At 40.5% G+C, this 26,849-nt stretch overlaps 2 protein-coding genes across 2 annotated transcripts in view; one reads left to right on the top strand and one right to left on the bottom strand.

Moving 5' to 3' along the window:
• Window positions 1-20,295, top strand: part of gpr179 (G protein-coupled receptor 179) — a 29,137-nt gene extending 8,842 nt beyond the window's left edge. The window contains exons 4-12 of the mRNA XM_079553696.1: window positions 1,311-1,410; window positions 5,854-6,065; window positions 6,871-6,939; window positions 9,856-9,965; window positions 11,298-11,536; window positions 14,217-14,355; window positions 14,440-14,542; window positions 15,008-15,148; window positions 16,107-20,295. Of these exons, the coding sequence (XP_079409822.1) occupies window positions 1,311-1,410; window positions 5,854-6,065; window positions 6,871-6,939; window positions 9,856-9,965; window positions 11,298-11,536; window positions 14,217-14,355; window positions 14,440-14,542; window positions 15,008-15,148; window positions 16,107-20,012 (5,019 nt within the window). The 3' untranslated portion in view covers window positions 20,013-20,295. The remainder of the gene's footprint in view (window positions 1-1,310; window positions 1,411-5,853; window positions 6,066-6,870; window positions 6,940-9,855; window positions 9,966-11,297; window positions 11,537-14,216; window positions 14,356-14,439; window positions 14,543-15,007; window positions 15,149-16,106) is intronic.
• A 1,558-nt stretch (window positions 20,296-21,853) lies between these two features.
• Window positions 21,854-26,429, bottom strand: mrpl45 (mitochondrial ribosomal protein L45). Its single transcript, XM_079553478.1, has 8 exons — window positions 26,333-26,429; window positions 25,630-25,822; window positions 25,442-25,559; window positions 25,274-25,372; window positions 24,735-24,783; window positions 24,499-24,648; window positions 23,710-23,883; window positions 21,854-22,383 (listed from the first exon to the last, which is right to left on the bottom strand). The coding sequence occupies exons 1-8, from the start codon at window positions 26,393-26,395 to the stop codon at window positions 22,285-22,287; spliced, it is 945 nt and encodes a 314-aa protein (XP_079409604.1). The 5' UTR covers window positions 26,396-26,429; the 3' UTR covers window positions 21,854-22,284.
• Window positions 26,430-26,849: the final 420 nt, after the last annotated feature.

Here is a 26,849-nt window from a genome sequence, read left to right as displayed (position 1 = left end):
TGGGCACAAAAAGCATATACAATTATTATTATGTTTCAGAATCATCTTGGCCCTTGCTCTTTCAATAATGTAATTGATCTGTAAATACTGACCACAGAAACAATAGTTCTCTCTATATTAACAAATGACCCATACTTCAACTTAAATCTGCAGTGCTGCCGACACAGATAGGCCTGGACTGTTTTAATCCTATGGTTAATGTTGATGCTTAGCTCGATGGTGCATTTGTGTGTCTGAATGAGGCCTGCTTCAGTACTGTGTCAGTGACCGTGGGATTAAAATGCTCTCAGCTGAAGCATTATGTGTCCATTTAGCTTTTAGCTTAGATTAACCGCAGCAGCAGTGACACAGAGAGGAGACAGAGGGGGATAAGAACACGTTGTTGAATTACAAAAAGAAAACACAACTTTAAGCGGTATATGTCGGAAACTCTGGGCTTTAAACTAGAATTGAACTGAAACCCTTCCTGTCATGAGCCTGAACCACTGTGCCACCACACATATGCAATTTTCATTCATTCTTTTCCACTAATATCTAATAATGTTGAGATTAATGTTTTGCAGATGTGTGAATTTAAATTAGGTACAACCAAAGCATATTAATTGTGCTGAAAGGAATTTTCAAGGCAATCATCTAAGCCAGGGGTGTCCAAAGTGCGGCCCTCAGACCAATTTTTGGTGGCCCTTGGGCTGCTTGCTGAATCGGTTCACATCATCAGAGATGGTCCTTTTTATTTAATATGTAATAATTCTACACAATTCTAACCTAACAACTAGCATTTTATTGTGAGACAGAGCTGGCATTAAGGTTTTAAGCATAAATAAAGGCATGAGGCACAATTTAAACCTCTGCTACTTGAAGGTTTTGTGGAACTAACCACCGACCCATGGCCCTTTACCCCGTGTACGTTCCAATATGTGGCCCCCCATGAAAAAAGTTTGGACACCCCTGATCTAAGCTCTATCGGCTCGTTCTTATTGGTTGCAATTTGCGTCACAAATATAAACGTCTTTTGTGACTTCTTGTCCGTTAAAAGTTGGATACAACTTTCATTTAGCCTTTATTTAGTGAGTGAGGTTGCAACTCTTTGTCCTAGGAGGCCCAGGATGGACATTATTCATTTATACTGACCACTTATACTGACCTATAAAAGTATTGTCTAATTGTTTTGGGGATGATAAATATTATAACAATGATACTCTAGTACTGTTTCCCTCTCCATTGGGCAGCATAGACCCAACAAACAGCACTCCAACATTCAGTCCTTCTGTTTCTATGACCATTGAGTGACTCTTCTCGTGTGATTTCAGTGCGTCCCGATTCGAGGCCGTGGTTTTCGTTTGGGACAGTACTGCTGCAGGTGCAAAGACGGATTCTACGACCCGGAACTCGTCGACCAGGAGCCTGGTGGTAAGACAAAAAAACAAAACAAAAAAACACCTGCATTTGACAATATCAACCTAAGTCTCATGTGTGCAAAGAGCTCAAAAGCCTCAAGATGGATGGAGTTTGTTTTTTGTGTACTTTACTTTTTAGTATTATTTATTTTATGGCATTTTCTCTGGAAATATTAGGATTTTCACATTATTCTATGTTTTATGATTCATAATTGTGGCTACTGAAAGATAAATCTGACTTTTTTCAGTACTCACAGCATTATCTCATTTACTTTTTCACTCTTACTTGAGTAAATATTTTGGCTTGCGTAGGGAGACAGTGGCTCAGATGGTATTATAACTTGAAGGTTGGCAGTTCGAGTCTTGGCTCCCACTAGTGCACACTGTCATTGTGTCCAAGCTTGAGCAAGGCTGGTGTGTGAATGAGAGTGAAAATAGGTAGTTCCTTGATGTAAAGAACATTGAGTGCCTGTGAGTGCCATCTACTAGCCTGGCTAACACCAGACTAAAATCACAAGTGATATTTAGTCTGGGGACCACCAATGCATGTTCTCGTAGGAGAGGTGTGGTTTACGATCGTCCATACTCGTTTATTGGGCGATACAAAAAAAAAAAAAAAGTCTATCTTGCGTCTGCACGTAGCCATAGCCAATCGTATCATCGCATGAGATGACGTATGACGTACCCGCTGTAAACTTTTGAGCTAAACTATTTAGAACACGGTCTAAAGCTTGATCGAAAAATACCATCGTGTCTGCTGCTGTCATGTTGGATCCGTAAATAAACTTTTTTTATTTTTTTATCCGTAAATAAACTACAAGCTTCCGTGCGTCATCGTCTTGCCGTCCTTCCTCGCTCTGTGATTGGTTCCCAAATCCACCGGAAAATTTGGGCCATGGTCCCCAGGCTGTTGTGCAGTTCGAAATAATTTGAGCGCACACAGCAGCATGGTGTTAGCCAGGTTAGCCATCTACACCACTACAACAACTTCTTTTACCAAAGGTTAGTTAGCCCCAGGGCAGGTTACTTACCCTGCCAGCTATAACCCCAAGGTGAGAAACACTGGTTGAGATGGTGAACACACAGGTGCAGGCTTTCAGGCAGGAGGCCGAAAGGAGGGGAGCGACTCGATCGTGACCGTTTACATCAGGACATGGCGTAAAAGATTTAAAGTAGCCGCACCTGCTAATAAAAACTTGCCTTGGGTAGAAGGATGTGCCTACAGAGGGCAACCAAGGGGAAAATAGCCCCAGGACAGGTTACCATGTTGACATTTACAGACTGGTGTACTTCAGAAGTCGCCAGATGTTAGTCTCTACGTCACTATATCCACAAATTAATGCAAAGTAAAGCTACTTGAAGCTACTGCTGCTACTACCACTACTATGACTACTACTACTGATACTGCTACTGATACTGCTACTGCTGCTGTTACTGTTACTATTACTGCGTCTACCTCCAGGACTACTCTTAGGAATACACTCTATTTATGTGTTGGTTAGAGTGGCATTATTTTTGCTCCTGTCTGTTCATTTGGTGCATTGTTTCCCCACAGCCGACGGAACAGGTGGGCCACATTAGGACAAACATTACGCAACACTAAAAGAGCACTTGAATAGACTGTTTTGAGCCATTATCACGGCGCTTTAGTTCGTTTCAGCTTCAGTCCCAAACGGTGGTTGAGTCATAACTTCACAGTGGCCATCTGCTCCTCATGTTTTCAACTCGCTGTGATTATTGTGTGCTGAGGGCACAGATGTCGGCCATGTTGACTTCCTCCATAGAAACAAACAGGAACACAGATATTTCAGTCCGCGCTTTAGGATGAAAAGCGCTTTAACTTTCAAACTGAATATTCTCGCAGACATGCATGTGATTCCTATAGTAGTTCAGAAGGTATATGCCAATGTATTTTGTAACAGCGACGCGAAATCCAGTCAGATGTCAAAATAAATTGTTAAAAAACATGCTATAGATTTGATTTGCTGCAGCAGTGTAAGAGGCGATGACTTTTACAGTGAAGGAAGCAGGTTGTTTGCAGTTTTAGTGATAATTCTCCGATTCTAGTTCCATTTTAACCATATGTAGGCTTATCTGTGGACAAAATGCACACACACTAGTATCGGCTGAAGAAACAGCGTCTAGTGTTAAATACACCTCAAAACACATGGTCAGCAGCAGGTTTAAGAATCCAAAGTGCAGAGCGTAAATGTTATCTGAAGGAAGAGTCCCAAAGAACCATGTGCAGTGAATAACAAAGTGAAATTGTGCACATGGAAATCAGCTGACTGGTTGTTTAGGAACTCTTTTGTAATTATATTGAATTTGTGAGACAACAGACCAGAGGGAATATCGATTTGCTTCCTTTAGATGGGGTTAATGTTAATATTCTTATGACTGTTCATTATTTCTAAGTAGAACTAAGTAACTCGGCCCCTAGAGGCCATAAGCGCCACTGCAGGTGTCGTAGCATGTTGTGTTTTTTTTTACACATTAATTGTCCGTGAGGGTAAATACTACGCTGACAGAAAAGAAAAAGCCAGAGAGGGATATTGTACATTGTGCCACAACTCAATGGCACAATGGAATATTTTTTTTTCACTCAAACTCAGCTGTAACTGTTTAAGTGGCACTAGCCCGCAGTTAGCCTTGCCCGTTAGCCTGTGAGCTTCTTCTTCGTGCCTCCATTAGTGTGTATTGTGCTTCCGGGTCGGAGCAGGGAAAGTTGAAAGTGTGGTTTTCTGGCCAGAGACACCAGGAGGAGATGAAGGACCCCCACAATCATCCCATCAACACTTGTTTTACCCCCAGAGGGACTACGAGAAGTATTTATTATATTAACAAGTTAGTTCTTCTTTAAAATCATAATTTTCTTTCTTTCTTTTTTTTGCCAGGGTAAAAGGATAACAATACAATATAACATATGCTGAATGTTCAATAGGTTTCAATGAAAACAACATAACATAAAAATGTTATGTATAATGTCTTGTTTCTTTGTTGTAAACATTTAGACAGTGCTGTGAAGGTTTGGAGAAAATCTCTGTATTTTCTTCCTTAATTTGGGGCGGCACAGTAGTACAGCGGTTAGCACTTGTGCTTCACAGCTAGAAGGTCTGGGTTCGATTCCCACCAAGGACGGGGCCTTTCTGTGTGGAGTTTGTATGTTCTCCCTGGGTCTGCGTAGGTTTCCTCCGGGTACTCCTGTTTCCCCTACCACTAAAAACATGTACAATAGGCCAGGATGAATGAGAGGGTGTTTGAGAGTGTGCATGGGGGACGACTGATGGAAATTAGCCTAAGGCTACAATCCGGTGTGGCTTGTTCATTAACATGTACTTACCCTACCAATAATAAACCAATAAACTTAAACTTGTGAATATTGTAAAATCGCAATATTTTAGAATTTGAACATCTTTACACACAGCCCGATTAGCTGGTAAATTTCTTCTCTTCTTCAAAACTGGCTCTCGATTTTTTTTTAATTACAAACATTGAAAGAGGAAACCACAAAATTAGAATGTTAGTCGAGGTCAACATACTTGTAGCCTCGAAATTATTAACCGACATTAGTTAATTTGCACTTTTATCAACTTGCGGGGTCACTTTCCGTGGTCACTTTCACAGAAATGCAAGAAAAATAACCTGCAAATTCATGAAATTGATACAAATGCTTTATAATTAGATGAACAGTTTTTCCCCAAATGTCTGAGTTTACGAGTTTAAAGATACTAAAGAAAGACACATTGTTTTCCACTACCAGAAAAAACGAATCTATAGTGCCTTTAATATAGAATTACATACAAGGTCGTTGGTTTGGTCCATGTTTTATATCTGAGAATAATGCAATAGAAAGTGTCCAAAAAAGGTTATATAAAACGTGCCTAATAATTTCTACAAACAATAGGACTAAATGTAAGAAAGGCTTAAACAAAAGTGACAAAAGTGAAAGATCCTGCCCAGATCCAGACCTGAACTAGATCCGGGGCTAGAGTTGAAGTGAATTTGCACTTGCAGGTTTTATAGAGGTCTAAAACAGGTCCAAACCAGGTTATTCTCTCGTTAACGTACTTGTATTGTGTTAGTGTGATGGAGCACAGATGTCGGCCATGCTGTCTTCCTCCTCTTGGTGCCATGGAAACAGAGACAGGAAGAACGCACTGTTATTAAAGAAAAGTGTTAAAATCATTACAGATTTTCAGAGTTTGTAAAGTTATCTTTTTTAGTTAATTAAAAAAGCTTATATATATTTCCTGCTGCCTCTTAAACAATTCAAATTCCCCTAAAAAGCGCATTATCTTCCGCACAGCAGGAGAACCGGTAACCTCCTCAATGTTTTAAATCTTTACCAACTCCCTCAGTCTCTTCGTGCCGAGGTCTAAGCTCCAAAGTTTGTCCACCCACAATTCTGCGATTCACTTCAATTACCGCGATGTCTTTATTTTCCTTTTCACTCCAGAAGCCCTGCCAGTGAACGCCTCAGAGACGTGTTACCCCTCCATGCCCGTGTGCCTGCCCTGTTTCCCGGGCTGCAGCCGCTGTCAGGACGACTCCCCCTGCAGGGTTCAGGAGAACTGGCTGCTCCGGACCGCGGTGCTGGGCGTTCAGGGGGTCTTCATGGTACTGATATTTGTCAGTATGATGGCGGCCTACAAACACCGGAGGAACAAGGTGATGGCTCTGAAGAACTGTTTTTATTGTTGTTTGGATTATTTTGTCTCATGCATGTTTAAATAACCCTGTATGCCGAGGCGCTGTTCTTCTCAAGAGTGAGAGAATACAGTGTTGTCAAGTCATCTTTCTTTAATCCTATCCTCATTGATAAAGTCTTCAATTGATAAAGAGTTCAAGTACAAGCTACTTAGTAATAATGAAAGAGGCAGTGAGTAAAATTTCAAATGGTTGGCTGTGGTTAAAACTAATTAACTCGATGGCTGATTTGGCAGAAGATGAAAATTTTCAGTGCTACATTTCTTGTAATATTTGATGTCCTCGTGTCTTTCTCTGATTGGTTAATCTGCTGGTCAAGAAGAATTTGAAAAGTATGTGGTTAAGAGACAATCAATTAAAATTGTTTACTGTTTGCTCTCTCATTTGGGCTGAAGTAAATCAAAGTATAAAAGTGTGGCTTGGTGGAAAGGCACATGCCCTGAACCTGAAAGGTTGGAAGGTCAAACCCAAGCTCCAATCAGTGTTGTGTCGTTATGCGAGGAGCTTCAACAACATTGCCTATGTGTGAAAGTGTTCGTGTGACCTGCTCCTGCTCGTTTGCCCTGAAACTGTTAACACGAGTCCGTCCGTCCGTCCGTCCGTCCATCCGTCCATCCATCCATCCATCCATCCAGAAAGAAAGAAAGAAAGAAAGAGGTTGTGTGACCATGTCTGTGAAAAGGTGCCATTCAAATGAAGTCCCTCCCTTAAAAAGACTTACATTATTAATATATGCTCTTCTACTTGCACATTTCTGTCTCCTCAGAGGATCAGAGCATCCGGTTTGTTGCTCTTGGAGATCATTCTCTTCGGTTCCCTGTTGCTCTACTTTCCGGTAAGTCCAAAATTGGAATATATACATTTCACTAGGATCACGAATGGAATCGAAATCACAAGGTAAATGGTTGTGTGGCTTGGTGGGTGGAGCCAGTCTAAGATGGAGGATTTAATATGTTCAATTTGATTCTCCACCTTATCTGTGAGATATTTGAAGATCCTGCCAACAACGCCAAATGTAACAGAGTAAGACTATTGGCAAAAGTGACTGTAAATGAGGCAGTTTAAGATATGAGTGTGGTAATGTGACATAATTTTATATTTTATTTTTATATACAAGCTAATGGAGCCGAGTTACACTACTTTGAGTTACTTTTGGCAAAATATAAACTGATGATAGTAATAATGCCACCGAGCAAAAGTGCAGTCAAGATTTATTTTTGCTTCACTATCCCCATGACGTTTTAGTGACGAGTTAGTTGAATTGTAATGACTAATAAATTACCGTATTCTGTTTAAGTAATGTTATATTCCTTAGTTTATGAAAAAAGTAATTTATTTCTGTAACTTATTACTTTTGTAATACCCCCAATACCGATGAACATGTTCTGAAATTAGACTTACTTCACAAAGTCAATCTCTGGTGCGCCCAACCACCACAGTGTCACAAACCTGTCCCGGATGTGTCATTTCAAACCATAATTCTCAAATTGCTATCACAATACTTCCAGATATTTTCCAGATCCGTACAGTCCTACCCAGAACAAAGCAGGAAGTCCATGTGCGGTATAGAGTTAAGCTACATTTTTTGTGAAATATTGAGTGGATTACGAGCTTCCAGGCGACTGCTCTGTCCTGGATTACTTGTTGATAATGGACAGGTCATGGCGGTTGGAATGAGGTGAACGCCTGTGTCTGAATAAATGGGCCGCGGATGGTTTTCATAACACCATTAATCAGCGCGAAGATCAATTTTTCCAATTATGGGGCTGTAAGTGAAGGTGGCGTTTTTCACAACAATGAGGCAGCCGTTTGAAATGATGGAGCAGGACAGCTGACAATTTACCGTCCCCGTACCATTTGTTTTCATAGTGATAATGAAATTAACATCATGTAAAAATATCAGATTATTCAATGGGGGAAATTGTGAAAGAAACCTCCACATAGAAAATCCTCCTTTTTTCCATTGTCACTGGATCCACAAACCAACCCATATTAACCTTTAACCATTTTCTACTTTCATGTGATTGAATAATGCCTTCATCTGAATACTGACGTGAGAGCATTTTGTTTCATGTGGCTTAAAGATATTGATTATCAACCAAGACAACTTTTCTCTAGAAATTATAAACCAAGTCAAAACATCTATAATCACAGTCAAAAGGCTGATTCTTCCATTTGAGGCTGTAACCCCCAAAATGACGAATAATCTGGGACCCCACTATACATTTTTATTGCCACTTTTGATCATTTCAAGCAGCAAACAATAACAATTTGGTATACTGATTTGAGTTTGTTATGATATTTGTCCTCAATTCACAAATATTATGCTCTTTTCAGTTACAGATTGTATTTTTGAATGTCTTGAAATGATCTTGGGACTCGCAGCTCAGAGTAAACCCCCACTTTGGGAAACCCTGTTTTAGAATGAGTTCCTGTGAATTCACCCTTTGCTGAACTGAGCATCAAAAATCAACTGTTTTGGGCACCAATTCTTGTTTTAATTTGGTCTTTTCCTCTTCTCTCTAATGTGAATGCTCCTGGGACAGAATGTTAATTTCTGAATTGAATCAAGACTTAAAGGAACAGGCCACCGTTTTTCCATCCTGAGATATGTTCTTACCTGAGCTTAGACGAGTTGACGTGTCTGCTCTCTTTACCTCTGCTCCTCTCGTTTATGGGGCCAAGGGGTGAAGTTAGAAGTTAGAAGTGACCAAGCTCTGTGCAGTAATATCTTCACTTTCCTGCGCGGATGTCAAAGTGCTCCTAACGTGGAAGAGCCTGGTCGCTTCTAGCTTCACCCCCGTTTGGCCCCATAGAGGAGAGGAGGAGAGGCTGAATGCTAACAACATGTTCGGTCTTTTTGCATGACTAAGCGCACACGTAAAGACCAGACAGGTACACATCAACTCCTCAGTATGGAAAAACGGTGGCCAGAACAAAGTGAAGCTGGTTCAGTGCAAACAAAAATAGATTCTGACTCCTTTCTCACAAAGGGCTAGACTTTAAGTAGACTTACAGCTTATATTTTTTCTCTGCCTTATCATTTGACTGACTGTATGAGCAAGAAGAAGCCTTTGAAACATCCTACACTCAATCAACATCTAGTTGCAAATCTCAAGTGGAAAATCTTGGACGACTGATATCCCTCACTTATCTACGTGCAATCACATAGATTAAACCTATTCCTAAATCTACCAACCCGACAATACAGTATTTAAAAAAAAACTTTTTTTATCCATGATTCTGTGAACATTTTGGAGACACTCGTTTGGTCCCTAAACACCAAAAAACTTCTGAGGAAAGGTCAGCGGCTCTTCTTATCTGTGAGTCCATTTTATCTAAATGCCAGCGACTTCAGAACCAACTCTTTTATGTCCAGGACCCAAACACCTGCTACTGCGGTGATTACACCAGAAAACAGAGGAAGAGTTGATTATTGATCAAACCGAATCAAAGGGACATTAATCCCTGAGGTCCATTGATCATTGATTGATGCACAAACAGACCATGATCAAGAACTTGCTTGCTTCTGCCATAGCTCTGTGGGCAGGCTGATGAAGAAGGGGTTGATAATTACATTGAAGTTGAGATTTTATAATAAATGTAAACAAATCATTTCAGTTATGTCACAAAGATGGGGCTCATGGTTAAACGATATTGAAAAAAGTTGGTTGGAAGGAGTCAATCAGAATTATCATCAGGATTATATCAAAGCACTGACTCATTACATTATTGGTTTTATTCTCTTCAGGTGTTCATTCTGTACTTCAGGCCCAGTACTTTCAGGTGCATCCTCCTGCGCTGGGTTCGAATGTTGGGTTTCTCCATCGTCTACGGCACCGTCACCCTAAAAATGTACCGGTGAGTGTTACTCAGAATAAAGCAAAACAAATGGATACTGTGAACACCGCGGATGGACCAACTTTGCGTGGCCTTTGGATCTTCTCCAGTGGCTTTTCTTAGCAGTGCGGTGACAGCTCCCAAAAAGCTCCTCCTGAGGTCCTACATATCCAGGAAATGCTTTTCTCACCTCTCGATCTCTTGCTAAGCTCAATCCTTTCATCAGGTAGTCGCCATAGCTTCACTACATCCCACAGACTTTTGTTTCTTTTAAAAAAATCTTTATTGAAACAGCTGCACAGAGAAGGGGGGCAAGAGGAGGTGGGGGAGGGGGTTGAGGGGATTTTGTGTGAATATCAGGAAGTGAAACTACTTGATATTTTGTTCTGGCTGTTTTCAATTTAGATAGTTAGTGTAAGATAGTTATAAAGATCTGTTGGAGGTTATTACCAAACCTTACCTGCAAAAAACATAATACTCCTCTTTAAACTCTATTTAACCAGGATATGACATGTCAGGATATGATCTCTTTTTCGAGAATGTACTGGCAAAAAAAACAGGCACAAGTTACATCCATATAAAATAATCACTCATCAACTTAAGATACACTGAGGTAAAACATCTGCAGATTAGAGACTTTGTATCAAGTGACACTGGTTCTTTCAATTGACGCTCAACCTGGAGTTCTTTACAAGAGTGTGGTGCCATGAATCTATAATGAAGTAATAATGATAAAGGAATCGAACCATTCAATGAAAGGATTGATTTCTGTGGAAGTGAAATCAGACTTGTTTTACTTCACAGTGCAGACGTCTGCCTTAATTCTATACTGCAGATCTTACATTCATATAAATGGTAAATATTGATAGTTTCATGTATCCATCTTCTGGTTTTCTGTCTGCATGTGTGGCTTTTGGCAGGCTTGACTTGATTTGTCAAAATATAAAAATGTCAGGCGCAGTAGTAGAGCTGACGGGCGTATGGTGCAGCAGTAGTGCGGTTGGTAGAGCTCCCCATTTACTCAAAGGTCAGTGAAATACAGCTTTGGACAGTGTTATGTGTCCTTGGGCTATAGTTGTCACTTAACCCTCCTTGCCTCTGCATGAATGCTTCCTTTTGGTAAAGTGCTTTGTGTGCCCGGAACAGGTCAAAATCTGCTATATAAATATGACTTCTTGTTATTTTATTGTCAGGGTAACAACATTTTCCGCAGTTTTCGATTGTCTTTCTTCTTCTCTCCCTCAATTCCCAACTTTGATCTTGTATTAGGCGTATCCTCATAATTTGACAACTAATCCAGTCATTTCTGCACATCAGGACTTAAGTTAATTTCCTCTCTCCTCATCTTCGCAGTGTTTTGAAAGCCTTTTTGTCGCGCACCGCCCAGAGAGTCCCGTACATGTCGAGCCTCCACCTGATGCGCATCCTGGCCGTGATGCTGATGACCGTGAGCTGGTTTCTGTGCGCCTGGACAGTGGGTGTTTTACAGAACAGAGACAGGAACATCCCCGTGTACCTCCCCGCCACCACCTCCGACGGACAGGGCTTCAACCTCTGCTACCACGACCGCTGGGACTACATGATGGCCGTCGGTGAGTGAGGAATGTTGCCGTTTTTGGAAACATCCGGTGGTAGAAGTTTAGAGTGACTTGTTTAAGCTGAGTAAATAAATCATTCATGAACAAGTTTTGTATAATCAGGGTTTTTGCGGGGGAATTAAAAAGTATTAAAAGTCATCTAATGGTTTTTGCAGATATTAAGGCCTTAAATGTAATTGAAAACTAAAAAAGTCAAACTTATTGGAAAAATATGATATTGCTCAACACTGTTAACTGTATAAGTTCATTGATAATACCAAATTATGATCTAAAACATATTCAGTTGCAGTTTTGGCTGACCACACATTTCTTGCCCGTTTTGACCAAAGCTCTTTCTTCTGTTTGATGAAATATTTACAAATCTTAAGAAGTTACATAAGAGATTCTTTTCTGCTTTTTGGCTTTCAAATATAGTATTTGGGCATTAAAAAACATTTAATTTGACCTTGCTACTGCCTGTATGAACCCTGAAAATGGGAATCCCCTGAAGCTGTTGTTATCTTGTAAACAGATGTGGCAAAATTAGTTGTTGAATAAGGTAAACTCTCCCATACATTCAATTGGAAAGACCCAGTTTGCAAGAAAGCGTACTTTTTGTTTTATTTCTAATGGTTTCTTGGGGTCTTTGCCTCAAATTCAATACTTATTTTTAGAAAATTAAAGTTTAGACAAGTGTTTAAATAACGCATCCGGTTTGTTCATTGCTATTGCTATGCCCATATCCGTATCCATATCCAAATCAAATAGATAAATATATAGTAAATGCAATAAACATGTAAATCTTAACTCTACTGAGGTCTGCTTTAGTTAGGGCAGTTTGTTTATGGAGTAAACATAATTTAAATTATTTCTTTGTATGAAACCATTAGAGAAAAAACAAAGGGGAAAGGCATCAACAGAGCTTTGAGTGTCATGTGAAACGCGCTATACATATAATACACACATAAAACAATTAAATTCACTTGAGCTTTAGCAATTATACTCATATAAGAGACTTCAAATGATTGCTGTAGTTTTTCCTATATAATATATAATAACATAGTAAATCACCTTTTTGATTCAACAGTAAAAAAAAAACCATAATTTTACCTTTAGCACCGACAGAGATGTTGAAGTTTGTGCATTATTGCTATGTTGATGTCCCAGAGATCACAGATACTAAATATTACTGGTGGTCACTCTCAATTTCACGCATACAGGCCTTCAATCAATCAGTCAATCAATCAATATTTATTTATATAGGGCCTAAACAACATCCAAAAGGTGCACATGGTGGTTTACAGAGGATCAAAACAACACAGACTAAGAAAAGACAAGTGGCAGGATTAGGTGTCAAATGTCTGTCTGAATAAATAGCTCTGATTTAAAGACAGATATTTCAGTGATTGAACGTAACCTAGATGGGAGAGCATTCCAGAGCGTTGAAGTTCTTGTAGTGCGACCTGGGGACCATCAGCGATGTAAACTCAGGAGAGCGCAGGGCCGTGCAGAAGTATCTTACTTATCTACAACCATTGCAAACTTCTGGTAAAAATCTATTGCATATGACACTTCCCTAATGCAAATACTACTTTGTCAATTATCTAATCTTGTTAAACATGGCCAGAGCTGCAGCATAAGCTCAAAGACACACAGAGAATCGGGCTTTCAGAGAACAATAATGTGCCCACCGTACATTATTGATGAGTATTGGCAGTTTTGGTCACAGCTTGTAATTAGACTCTGAAGAAGTAACGGGGAGTTAAGAGTTGATGACACGAGGCCAGGAATTGACAATTGATCAACGACTGATTGGAACATGGGGTTTACTGAATCAAGTCATGAGTAACAGCACAGATTTTTAGGTAAAGAAGTCCGGGGCACACTGACCAAGTAAAATTCAAGCACTGACTTTAAGTAATGTATGTAGAAAAGCAAGCAAAGATAAAGGGTCTCGATATTTTGTGTCTCAATATACCTAATGATTTTGTCCCTTAACTGCCCCCCTGTGGGTTAGGATCTGCTCATGTCAATAGTGTCCGTGGTCTCATTGGAGTAAATGCTCAATTTTTCGGTGCTACATGACTAGAACAACTGTATTGGCACAGAGACCCAATCACCAAGATGTTACTCAAATAAGAATGATCTTTTCCAACCCATAAAACACTTGAATCTTGAATGATCGTATTTTCCCACATATTTAATTTGATTTAACCTAAACCTTTAATAAGACTATAAAGTATGATTTAACACAAGTACTTTTAACTTTAAGATTGTGTTTTCATACTTTTTCAGTGTCATGAGATTGACTAGGATCTCGCATAGTAAGCGCATTGAGTTGTCTTGTGTAAATAAACATGCTTTTCCTAGCCTTGCCTACATGATGATTTACAGAATTTCCCCATTCTTCATCCCCTGCATTGTCCTGTCTAAGACTTCTTTGTTCTCAAGCAGCAAAACCTTATTTGCATCACACAAAATGAACGCAATAAATTCTGTAAATCCTTCTGTAATAATCTACACTGCAATCTGGCTATTGTTTCAGTTATTTTGTTAATCAACGAAACAATATGAACAAAGTCCTCTTCATTTTCAACTATCTTGTGATGTTTTAGGCAGAAATGGCACAACAAAGAGAGCGCATAAGGGTAGGTTCAAGGTTGTGGCTAATACATGTTTCTCTCCCTGTCTGTAGCGGAGTTGCTGTTCCTGTGCTGGGGCAGCTCTCTCTGGACGGCAGTGAGGCCTGTTCCTTCTGCCTTCCACGAGCCGCGCTACATGGGCATCGCCATCCACAACGAACTGCTGCTGTCCACCATGTTCCATCTCTTCAGGCATGCATCTATATTGTTTTTTTTATATGCGAAGTTAAATGACAGTGATATAATGAACAATAATAATATGAACTTTTATTTCAGGTTCACATTCCCGTCTCTTCACCCTGACTGGATGCTGCTGCTGTGCTTCACTCACACTCACTTCACTATTACAGTGACCCTCGCACTGCTCTTTCTGCCGAAGGTAATCAGCAAATCTTTAGACAATCCTTTCAGGGTTAATCCAAACTTTGAAATGAGAATCTACAGTAAGTCGACTTGATTGTATAAAGTTTGTCCTTATTCTTGTCAAGTCTTGGTCAAACTTGGTCAAAATCCAGTCCCTGAAGAAGTGATTTGGTTATTCACAAAATGTCAAGGGCTGTTCCGCTGTTTCGATTTACTGGACTTTGTCTTCTCAAAAATCATCTATGTTTGTAATTTTTTTTTAAACATGACCTGAGTGCATTTAAAGGACTATTGTGGTATTATTTTGTGCTCATTCAATAACAATAGGTGGCAAAGTTCTTTATTTTACACGATATCTAATCTAGAAGACTTAAAATATTTTAGTTCTTTATTTTACACGATATCTAATCAATTCCACTCTTATTCCACTCTCATTCTAGGATGCAGTTGAGAATCATTGTCTTGTTTATCTTGTCTCCAGTTCCTGTTTGTGTCCAAATCGGGACGCGAAGAGATCGCGGCGGAGGTTTACGAGGACGAGGTGGATCTCCGGCGCTCGTATCTGAACAACAGCTTCAATTCGGCCTGGAGCGAGCACAGCGTGGACCCAGAGGACTTCAGGGTAAAACATGAGCGATATGAACAGTACTGCAGAGAGGGCAGGGGCGCACAACAGGGCAGCAAGAACAAATGAACATATGTGTGTTTCACTTCCAATTCAATCAAATGTTACAACTTTAATTAATGTTATAATAAATAAAGCTCAATATTGTCTGGTCTATTTCACAAACAGGTATTCTGTTAGTGTTAGTGACATTGTACTATCCAGCAAGATTATTTTAGCCTAGACTAATCTACTGTATGTTCTTTGCAAGTTTGAAATCCAATCCAGCACTACTTAATCTACACTAGTCTTCTATGGCCAAGTTTTCAGATTTTTTTTGCCCATATTTCCCTTTGTTTAGGATAATAGTTGATATTAATTCCATTTAATTTCAGCAATTCTTGTCGTAATTGCTTTTTGTAATAATCACCCCTTGTAGGTGACTATGTTTGTGAAAAGCGCTATATAAATAAATTCCTAATCCCTCTTTCCCTTCTTCTCAGTAAAAAAAAGAAGAAAAAAAGAAATATCCTGTAACATTTTGTGTAAATACTACTGTCAAATGCTGAAGTAAACAATGTTTAGCAAACTATATGTGTAGATGCTTGCCAATCACAGTTCACACACAAAGGATGCAGTTTTAAAAAAGTTGACTTTTGTTTTTATAATAAGCACTAAAAAGGAGAAAGGGGCAGGAGACCATTTTCCAATATAAACTTGCATAAAATAATTGTCAATGTCAGTAGTACTTTTTGGTACACTCGAGTACTAGAAATTAGCAAAAAGATGACCACGTCACCTTTTTGCTATCTAAAATGTCACCAAATTGATTCAACACCACTGGTCTATCCTCCCCCCTTTCTCCGTGTTTAACTGTCTATCCTGTGCTGTGCTACTACTCTTTTTGTCTTGTCCTATTTTCATAACCAATCCCTTCTCTCCTTTTCCTCCCTTTTTTGCCTCCTCCGTGCCCCAGGACGAACTCAAGAAGCTATACGCCCAGTTAGAAGTCAATAAGTCCAAGAAGATGGCGGCCAATAACCCCCACCTCTCAAAAAAACGCAGTTCTCGATGTGCCATTGGACGATCCATTATAAAACGCATCGCAAGTCGGCAGTGCAGCCGGGAAGACAAGGATGGGTCGTTTCGAAGTCGGAGTATTTGCCATTCGGATTCATTCAGGAGAAGCCCGGATAACGCAAGCATCAGCTGTAGGAGTTCAATTTTAACGCCAACGCCTTCGATTCGCAAATCCCAAAGCGACCACCGTACGGTTAAGGAAAATCAACCATCAATGCGCGATTCGACAAGGTTAAGGCCGGATATGATTAAAAGATGCTCGCAAAGGTCAGAAACGGACTCCTTGGATATGTCGCCTGGAGTTTGCAAGTCAGCCAGCGCACAAAATTTAACCATTGACACAAATTTGCTGTATCCAGACCACAACAAACTTCACAAGACTTGGAGCTTGACAAATACGCCAACCCATTCTGTCGAAAACCTTGCCAAAATTGAACGATCGAACTCATTGCTTTCAAAGTCAAGAGAAATCATACCGATTGGTGAGCAGACAAGAAGTGCATTGCAATCAGAATCATTTGATAAGGCGGAGATTTGCCCATGGGAGGTAGAGCCGGAACATTCGGCAGACAAGAACCAAAAACATGTGACTATTGCAAACTCCAAAGAAGAGAAAGGAGAGGAAAACTCATCACCAACTTCCCCAGTAGCCTTAGTTTGTCCATGGGATCACTTACCACCACCGGTCGAAAAAAAGCCATCAGAAGAACATGAATCGCTAAAACCACAGCTAACTGTGTCCGCTAGTGCCCCGCCGACTCCAAGACCGAACATAGCCCAAGATCAGCGAGTTTTCTCATTCAGAGGCACTAAGACAAGGTGGCTGTCTGTAAAATCATTAGTGAAATCTTTTGATTCAAGTAAGTCTGGCAATTTAAGTCGGGAAGGTTCTCAAAAAAGTAATGAAGCTACTGCAACATCAAGATTAGGGGTCTTTAATAGCGCTCGGCGTCCAAGCGATGATAGAAGAGCACTGCAAATAAGAAGCATGACTACTGCAGATGGGAAGCCAAATCTAGTAAAGCAAAGTGCAATCAGGTTATCTTCTAATGATTCTGGGGACAGGAGTCCAATCAGGCTAGCAGTGGTGACATCAACAATCTGTCCATGGGATGTTGAAGATGTGCAAAGAGAACGCACGTATGAAAATGTCAGCTTGTCAAGGCAGAGCAGTAAAAGAAGCAGCGGAAGCTCTTGGGATGCCATGAGCCATTCGAGAACACCATCAATGCATAGGAGAGGTAGTAAGAGGCTAGCACCCACTATCCCATTTAGACAACAAAGTTTCAAAGCAAACGTTTGTCCATGGGAGTCACAAGAGCAAGATACTAAGGTATCACAACAAGGAAGTGTTCGGGGTGATGCGTGCCCATGGGAAACTCCAGCAACCCCTACCAATTCTGATGCTCATAGAGACTTACAAGCACAGCAGTCTTTGAAACATTCTACAGATGTATGTCCATGGGAGACAGCTGAACTGCAAATCCCAGTGATTAGACAAGGCAGTGAATATGCTAATGTTTGCCCCTGGGAAAGCCCAGAAGTTGTCTACGAGAATTTAAACCTAAAGGAGTCCAGGGGATCACTGAAGGTGCCTCAAAAACAACCAGAGGCCGTGAAAGCAACCCGATTCTCGGGTTCGCAAAAAGAAAGTCACCCGAAATCGCCAGTGCATTTAGGAGTACCGATGTCCAAGATGCCGGAAAGCTGTCCTTGGGATTTCCCAGATCCGCCTCCACTTTCAGAAACAATTTGTCCGTGGGAAGAAGGAAGCATGGAGACATCACTAACTGTTACAAGAAAGGACTCAACAACTCAAATGACTATCAAAGTAGACGTGTGTCCATGGGAAAGTGAAAAGCAAGCAAGTCTTGAAGATGCAAGACAAGGTAGTAAAGATAGGGGTAGTGTTTGCCCATGGGAAGAAGAGCAACCTCAACCAGTTGCCCACACCAAGATGTTAGCACAATCGCAAGAAAATATCGCAAATGTATGTCCATGGGAAAGCCAAGAAAATCTGCAACCAAGTCAAGAGGCGACATATGCAAACATATGTCCATGGGAAACTGAAGGAGGCACTGGGGTAAAAGAAAAAGAGTCAAAGCAAAGTTCAAGAGAAAGTTTAGCTAAAACGCAAGATAGCGGTGGCAGCAAAGTAGATGTTTGCCCTTGGGAGATTGAAGATTCAAAGATAGTGAAATCACAAGAAAGTGGTAGTAAACTAAACGTAGTGCAAAAGCAAGATAGTAGTGGTAGTACCAGAGGGAATGTGTGTCCATGGGATACGCAAGACGCAAAAGTTCTCACAAAACAAGAAAGCTCAAAACACGCTAATGTATGTCCCTGGGAGAGCGAAGAACCAGACGTGGTCAGAAAGCAGGATAGCAGTGGAACTAAGGATGCAAAGATGATGAAAAAGCAAGAGAGTAGTAGTAGTAGTAGAGTTGAAGCGTGCCCGTGGGAGGTGCAAGAACCGTTGACAAAGCAAGAAAGCGCAAGAGCTAATGTATGCCCATGGGAAGAAGGAGGTCCAACAGGGGTTAGCAAACAAGATAGTGGCAGCAGAACTAGTGTATGTCCGTGGGAAAGTGAGCAGCCAAATTTAGTTACAAAGCAAGATAGCAGTAGCGGAAGTAAGGCAGATGTTTGCCCATGGGAAAGTGAAGAATCGGTTATGGTCAAAACGCAGGATAGTGGTGGAATTAAAGAGACAAAGGTGATGAAAAAGCAAGATAGTAGCGGAAGCAAGGTAAATGTCTGTCCGTGGGAGTCGCAAGAAACTGAAGTTGTCAAGAAACAAGAAAGCAGGCCCAACGTATGCCCATGGGAAACCGAGGAACCAAAAGTGCTCAAAAAGCAAGAAAGTATCAGTAGTAGCAAGGCTGACGTTTGCCCATGGGAAGTACAGGAGCCTAAAATAATCAAAAAGCAAGATAGCAAGACTAGCAGTACGGGCAGTAGAGGTGAAGTTTGCCCTTGGGAGGTAGAGGAACCGAAAGTAAGCAAGCAAGACAGTAAAGCAGATGTTTGTCCATGGGAGAGTGAAGTAATGACTGTTGCCAAAAAGCAGGACAGCGGAGGGACTATGGAAAGGAAAGTGTTCAAGAAGCAAGACAGTAAAACTAGCAGCAGCAGCAGCAGACATGAGGCATGTCCGTGGGAGAGTGAACAACCAAAGGTACTTAAAAAACAAGAAAGTAGGGTTGACGTTTGCCCATGGGAGGTGGGGGGGTCTGAAGTTGTCAAAAAGGAAGATAGTGAAAGCAGAGTTGACGTGTGTCCGTGGGAGAGTGGCGAACCGAAAGCAAAAATGTTAAAGCAAGAAAGTGTTAGTAGTAATAAGGCCGATGTTTGCCCGTGGGAGGTACAGGAGCCTCAAGTGGTCAAAAGGCAAGATAGTCGGGGAGATGTCTGTCCATGGGAGACAGAGGAGCAAATAGCACCTAGACCAAGGCAGGACAGTACAGAAGCAGAGGTGCGCTCAAGAACCCATTCTGTAGTGTCTAGGACTTTATCTGTGAGCGAATCTCCCAAAATCCATGGAAGAAGTAGCATAGGGGAGGCTTCAGTAGGACACAGCCCGGAGCACAGAGGAGGAGACGGAGACGAGGGGAAAGCCAGTCTCGCTTTGGGGCGCCGTGACGCACTGTGCCCCTGGGAGATGGGTCGGTCCAGTTCGTTCACGGATAACACGTCAGATGTGTTCACGTGGGAGCCGGAGAACATTCCCGAAGAAGAAGAGGAGGAAGATGGGGATGCAGAGTCCGCAGCAGAGGCCCTTGTGTTCCCACCTGATTTGTGACATTAGAATCTTTGACGTAAACATTATGTTGGCTCCTGTCCCTTTGAAATGGAAATAGGACAGTTATGTAAGAAGTTGTACTAGTTGTGACTATGCTAGGGCAGGGGTCTTTAAACTGTGCCACAGGTGTCAGGTGTAGAACATGAGCTGTGACTCAAATGAATACACAAGTACAAATCATTTCAGTAGCGAACTAACTACTGCTACTGTTGGGTCTTAGCAATAAGGCCTGGGCCACACATCTTAGTTATGCGTTTACGTGCGTCAGCTCCCATATACTCCAGTGCCACTGAAGCTTATTTCACAACAATCTTTTGAATGTAGTATCTGACAACGCTTGATGCATGCTCACCTATGGCACGCTGTAGGGCGGCGCGGTAGCGCAGCAGTTAGTGCTCGTGCTTCACAGCAAGAAGGTCCGATTCCGGGTTCGATTCCCACCTGGACGGGGCCTTTCTGTGTGGAGTTTGCATGTTCTCCCCGTGTCTGCATATGTTTCCTCCGGGTACTCTGGTTTCTCCTACCACTAAAAATATGTACAATAGGCCAGGATGATGCACGTGAACAAATTGTGGTGGTCAGAGGGACCATTGACGCAGATATGTGCAGTCGCGACAGCGCTTCTATCAGTCTCCCCTCCAGGGGACACTGAAGCTACAAAGGTAGCTTACACCACCGAGGATGGACTAAATGTAAAACTGTCTCATGTAAAGCGCTTTGTGACCATGTCTGTGAAGGCGCGATACAAATAAAGCTCTTCTTCTTCTAAAGTGTGTCCACTTTCAATAGACTTGCACTTTCAATGGAAGCTATGTAAAAACATGCAACACATACAAGATGTGTGGCCCAGGCCCAAGAGACATTCTGAGCCAGTCAAACTTATAATTTTGATGATGAAACCGTGAGAGACTATGCTTGTGGTTGAAGCAAAAAACAATTTTTGGGAAGCTTTGTAAAAAAATAACCTTAAGACTGCTATCTTATTTCCCTAACCCGGTTCACTAACAAAGCTGTTAAGTCTTTTACTACTTTACAAAAAACATAAAAATTATATCAATTAAATGATTCCAAAAGGTGGCTTCGATTTGTAAAAGTACTGAACTTGAAATCCAGGAAAGACAAAAAAAAAGAATCGGTTTTAAATGGTGCTTTTTATTAATTGTATCTCCAAACTCCACAACCCCAGTTGATTGCAAGATTTACTTGTTTGGTTTAAGTCCTGGGCATGCCTGGATCTACAGGGGTACAAAAGGATCAATTGAACCCTCATTTCAACCATCCCCCCCCCCCCCCATGGAAGACAATAATAGTTAAATAACTCTGTTGATGACTTTTTAATTAAAAACTAAAGTTAAAAAACAGATGTGGTGGGGCTAAACTGTTAGGGGAGTCTATTATAAAAATGTTGCTACTTTTATTTCTAAGCATTTGTATAATTTTATTAAATTTTTGATAGTAATGTTGTGGATGAATAACTGAAATATTAACAGCCACTACAAACTCCGCAGTGTCCTCAATGTTCCCGTTTTCATTGGTTGATGACCATGTTGTGAGCTGTGTTGCCTGTTTGTGTGTCTCTTTGAAGGAGCATGATGTAATATGTAGTACATTTTCTATTATATAAAATTGTTGAATACCATCACTAATGTTATGTTTGTCTATGAGTGTTACTATGGTTACTGCACAATTCTGTTTGCAAACGGGACACAATATTTTTGTATCTTTAAATAAAGACCTGTATTGTATCAAATGAGAAATAAATCCACGTATTTATTGAAAGGTTCTCAAGTACTTTATTTTTGTTAGGATATATTAATAGGAAAATGCCCCCCCCCCCCCCATTTTACCATTTGATTAGCTCAAATAATATCTCTTATTATTTGACCTGACCCTCTGACAAAGCTCTGAGCCCCCATCCTGCAGTTTCAGGCGAACCACTCCTCTATAGTACACATTTTTGCAGTAGATTCTAGATTCCCAACAGGTGAAATAAAAACTATTTGTTGACAGAGACTCGTGGTGGACATAAACTACATGTACTTTATCAGCACAATTTGTTTTGCAAAATCAAAGGGCGATTTCCATATTTATTTTGCTGTGAAACTGAAGCATTAATTGCCAAAAAAATGGCACTCCAAGACCGAAGTGAATGGATTTACTGTTGAGAACTGAAAAATCCTTTCAAAGCAATGGTGTGGGCTTTCACAGGCCCCTAAATGATGCTAACAAAGTCTCTCAATGTTTTTGTACCGAACGTGGCTCCCTCTGGTGGTCACTTGTACCACTGCACTGCCGCTGGTTTTGGGACTTCATAGTTCTCAGCGTCAAACTCTTCCCAAGGTTTCAGCTCCGGACCCGGAATACTTACAGTCTGAAAAAATGAAAGGGTGGCATATTTTAAAGAAGCAAAAAAATAAATATAGCTAGACATTATTATTCTTTCACCAGAACATTTAATATACATATGTCAGACAATGTTATTTTCTCCTGGTTTGACCGTGTGATGTTTATTTGATTAAATTCCAATCTTTACTGGACATATTCTTCTCATGTGGTCCTCTGGAACGTGGGAAGACATTTTACCCAGTTGAAAAATGCACATGAATGCTCGTTCAACTGGGGAAAACAACTGGGGAAATCAGGTCAAAACGAGCTTCCTGAGCTCCACACCAGACTGCGGAAATCAGCTGATTTGTTCTTTTATCATCTAATGTGGGCTTTTTAGTTAAACTCTGCTACTTTCTTGAGTTTAGTGTGAGCTGTCATTGTTCTCAACGTAACTATATATTTAGTAGAGCTGGGATGATCCACTTCTCGTGATCCGATACGTATCACGATACTCAGAGGCCGATCCGATACGTATTGCAATACAGTAAGTAATCATGACATATGTTTTTAAAATGTGTAAAAACTCATGTGTCCAAAGTTTATAAACCAAATGCTATTTGACATAGATTGAAGTAATAAGACTGAAAAGTGCACTAACTGTGTAATTGTTAAAACAAAGGAGCGTATGATAAAAGTGTAACACAAGTACTGAAAGTATTGCTATTGTTTATGTATTGCGACTTGGCATTGCAGCACAAAGTATTGCGATCAGATTCGATATTTTGTCCCAGCCCTCAGATTTAGAGTATATTTGCGAGAGAAATGCCCAACGTCAGTGCTAGCAAAAAGAAAACTTGCGTGATATTTCATAAAACAGACAAACCAAAGTTCAGCTTTTAAGATGCTCATGCAAAATTCAAATGGTTAGCTTCCGGCCAGCGCTCGATAAAACAAACCAAATGAGCACAATGATGTCACATCTCTGGAAAACGAATGCAGCAATAGCAGCAACATATGAAGAGATGGACTTTCCATAACTGTTGCCGTGTAACCATGTGATACACAAGGGCCATGAGCAAGTTCCAATTCAATCCTTTCCACATGGATCTCTCCCTCTTCCAATGTCTCTGATATTATGATCTAGTTACCACAGCTATTGTCCCCCAAAACTAAGTAACAATTAGAAAACCAAGTAAAACGGTCCACAAGCTGACTAGGAATTACAGTAAAATCAAACAATCTGGCATTTTCCATCAAAACACTCACATTGTGATACTGGCACTGATGTTTTTAGAATGATAAAAAAACAAAGAAATGTTTTTTGCCTTTTTTTTGGCAGTAGAACAAAAACTTGTGGACAACCCCGTACCTTAATAACAGGATCTTTAGCAGGAGCCCAGGACGGCACAATCTTCCCATGAAGCCTCCAGCTCCCGTAAGGATTCATTAGGTGGCGTTCTATAATCAGATATTCCAGCACGTCTTTCGGCAGGTCCTCGTCTCCCATCATCAGTCGGCCAAAGCGGTCATAGATGGCCAGTGTCTGTAGGGAATACATACTTAAGATTACAGTGGACCAATAGACAACTTAGTGCTCGCTCTAGTTTGATTTCATTTAGATAAAAGAATATTTAAGTTATCCTTCCTATGACTTAAAAGTGCTTTCAAAGTGCTACCTTTGAAATACTTCTGAATAGATGGATTATGTGGGAGGGAGCAGAGGGCCTACGACACCACACTTTTCGACCTAGACATTTTAATTAACGAGGTAATAATTACTACAATTTGTCATATAATGTATAATGTAATGTATCAAGTTCCATTCTGCTTAACCTTGCACCTTGGGTTCATGAATTCCAAGTATCTGGCCCAAAGTACTCAGACATACACAGATATCCCAACAGTATTTAATAATGATTTTGACAATGTGAACAGGACATCAAACTGCTTTCAACTCCTGTGTGTATGTCAAAAACCTACACAAACTAGTTCACTACAAATAAGTTTATATTAATAATTAATAAAATAAAAATAAACACTGAATTATGATTAACTGCGGATATTACTTAATAGACACAACAGTCATTCCAGTTATTTTATGATTTATGAGCCAGTGCAATCCGATCACGCCATAAACCAGTGCGGTGCGATAACCCACCTGTTTGGAGTGCATGCGGACTGTGACCTGTCCGTACAGATTGCCCTTCGAAACCATGTCCGGGCACCGAGCGTGGACCACTCGCGGAGGCTCCAGGGACTCCAGGAACTTCCAACGGACCGTCTTGTAGCGGTTTCCGCGGGTAATTTCCTGCGCGCGCAGAAATCAAAGGAAGAGTCTATCAGGGCTGAGATAAGATAACATAATGTGGAATTTATTGACAAAGGAGGACTTACAGGATAACATCTTTCCGTCACTAAGAAATGAAGTCTTTCTTTATTAAAGCTGTAACACATTCAAACAAAGATTAAGGACATTTGAGCGACCCTTCACTGCCGTCACGAAACCGGTCAGGTTAGTGGGGATCTTGGGGCAGGACTGTAATCAGTATCTATTTGGAAGAGCACTCAGAGGAAAACCACCCAGACACAGAAAGAATAACCAAACTCCACAGATAAAGGACTCACAAAGTCGTAAAAAGTAAATGCCATTTTGGATGGATAGCATCTCAAATGGACTGCTTACCTCGACTCCGCCTCCAAAAACTAACCTATATCTGTAACTGGAATTTCCTCCAAAACTGAACACACCGCTAAAAAATTAAAGTAAGGTGTTCTTTGTGGTGTCATCAAACACTATTATGCATTTATATGTTGATGTCAAATAAAGTTCTACAAACAATATTCATTAACTCATAAAATATAGAAACTATTGAAAACATGCTCTAGTTGTTGGAGCAAGACTGTTTCATTAGAGGGGCGTAATAATTTCTTACTTTGTTAACGCATTATGAGCTTCAATGAAGATTTCTTGGGCTTTTTCTGCAAAGGTCTTTGTTGAGAACTCAGGGTCTTGTTCTTTGATTTTACGAATTCTGCAAAAAAGAACAAAAGGAATTAATTACTCAGATAGTACATGACGTGTATCATTTTTTGTGACTTACGCGAGTTGAGAAGCGGCGCTCTGTCGGATCTGCTCTGTCCTCTGTTTAATTCCTTCTTTGGATAACGTTGAAAGACGAGCGTCACCTTCAGGAGGGATGTACGGATCAAAAACTCCAGCTGGAGAAAGAAAATCAAATTTAGAGTCTCAGTCCCACAAACTGCCCTGGATTGTTCTTGATGTTTTTACCAGTGCAGGCGATGTTGATGGGTCTTTCAACGTACTCCTGTCTGAAAACAATGCCTGCTGCTCGGGCTTTGGCCTCAGGGTTTCCGTCCATGCGCCCCTTCAGACTGACCCTTGGAGGAATGAAGTAACGCTTCTTTGTCCGCACAGTTAGCAGCAGTGGGGCAGGGCAGCGGGTGTCCAAAGGCTCGGGGGGCTGAGGCACATAAATGTCACGGTTATATTTGACAGTTAGTTCACAACACTACACTCAATAATCAAAGTCACAGCGAACAGTATTTGACATAAATCAATCAATGAATCTATTTACACTTAAACCTTGTGCTGTGCAATTTTCAATAATTCAGATAAGGAAAAAAAAGATACATTTAAAGTCCAGCTTTATTAAGCAATCCAGGCAATATGGCAAATAGCGAGTATATAATAGAGAACACTGTCATTTCCATTACACACTGGCCATTTACAATAAATAAGGGTGATGTATTTACATTTGCAATATTATTTCAGACCTCCAGAATTGAACTGTAATGCAGAAATGTAAAAAAGTAGCTGTAGCTGTAATACATAATGGTCATGGCAATTTTTGCAATGGTCAACGCTAAAGTTGACAGTTCAGGAGAATTCAATTAAAAATATGTAACATCGGGAGGATAAATCACATACATCAGCGTATTGGGTGTTCTTTTTAATAAAGTAAAAATATCACCTTCAAAGAGCTGCTTGTAGCCCGATGAAGTGACAGCAGCGTCCTCCTCATGTGCAGCGCCATCTTGATAATTCTGGCCGGAAACGAAAGTCACTTCCTTTCAAAAACCTTCAGCGTAAAGCCTGTGAACGAGAAAGCTATGAGGAATTTTGTTTTTTGAGGGTGAGCACAAATCATGCAAGTATGCATTTTCTATCTATTTTACATGGAATTTGTTAATATATTGTTTGTATTGTGTGTATTTATTTATTTATGAATGAATTAATGATTTATTTTGGTTGATTGATGCATTCAAATCAATACCATTTCCAAACAGGAACAATAACAATGGAACTAATGGCGATTTTAAAAGTTAAAATACTGGAGTTATTGTTCACATTAAAACACTTGGACACCACAGTGAGTTAGATGTATTTACCAGCAGTAACTCAGCAGCTAACGGAGTTGTTCCACAGCTTTTTCTCCACTTATTATACTGTTTTAGCTAATGTTAGTTAATGGAAAAAGCTGCAAAGAT

The sequence above is a fragment of the Gobius niger genome, assembly GCF_951799975.1.
Source record: "Gobius niger genome assembly, chromosome: 3".
NCBI lineage: Eukaryota > Metazoa > Chordata > Actinopteri > Gobiiformes > Gobiidae > Gobius > Gobius niger.
Note: the sequence above shows the minus strand (reverse complement) of the source record. Positions and strands in the feature narration are given on the sequence as shown.

Bases quoted from the DNA above. Each gene is read 5' to 3' on its own strand.
- mrpl45 (XM_079553478.1), bottom strand. From the start codon at position 26,395: ATGGCGCTGCACATGAGGAGGACGCTGCTGTCACTTCATCGGGCTACA. The intron at 25,373-25,441 runs GTAAGTCACAAA...TCTTTTTTGCAG, and splicing joins AGCGCCGCTTCTCAACTCGC to AATTCGTAAAATCAAAGAAC. The intron at 23,884-24,498 runs GTGGGTTATCGC...TATTCCCTACAG, and splicing joins TCCGCATGCACTCCAAACAG to ACACTGGCCATCTATGACCG.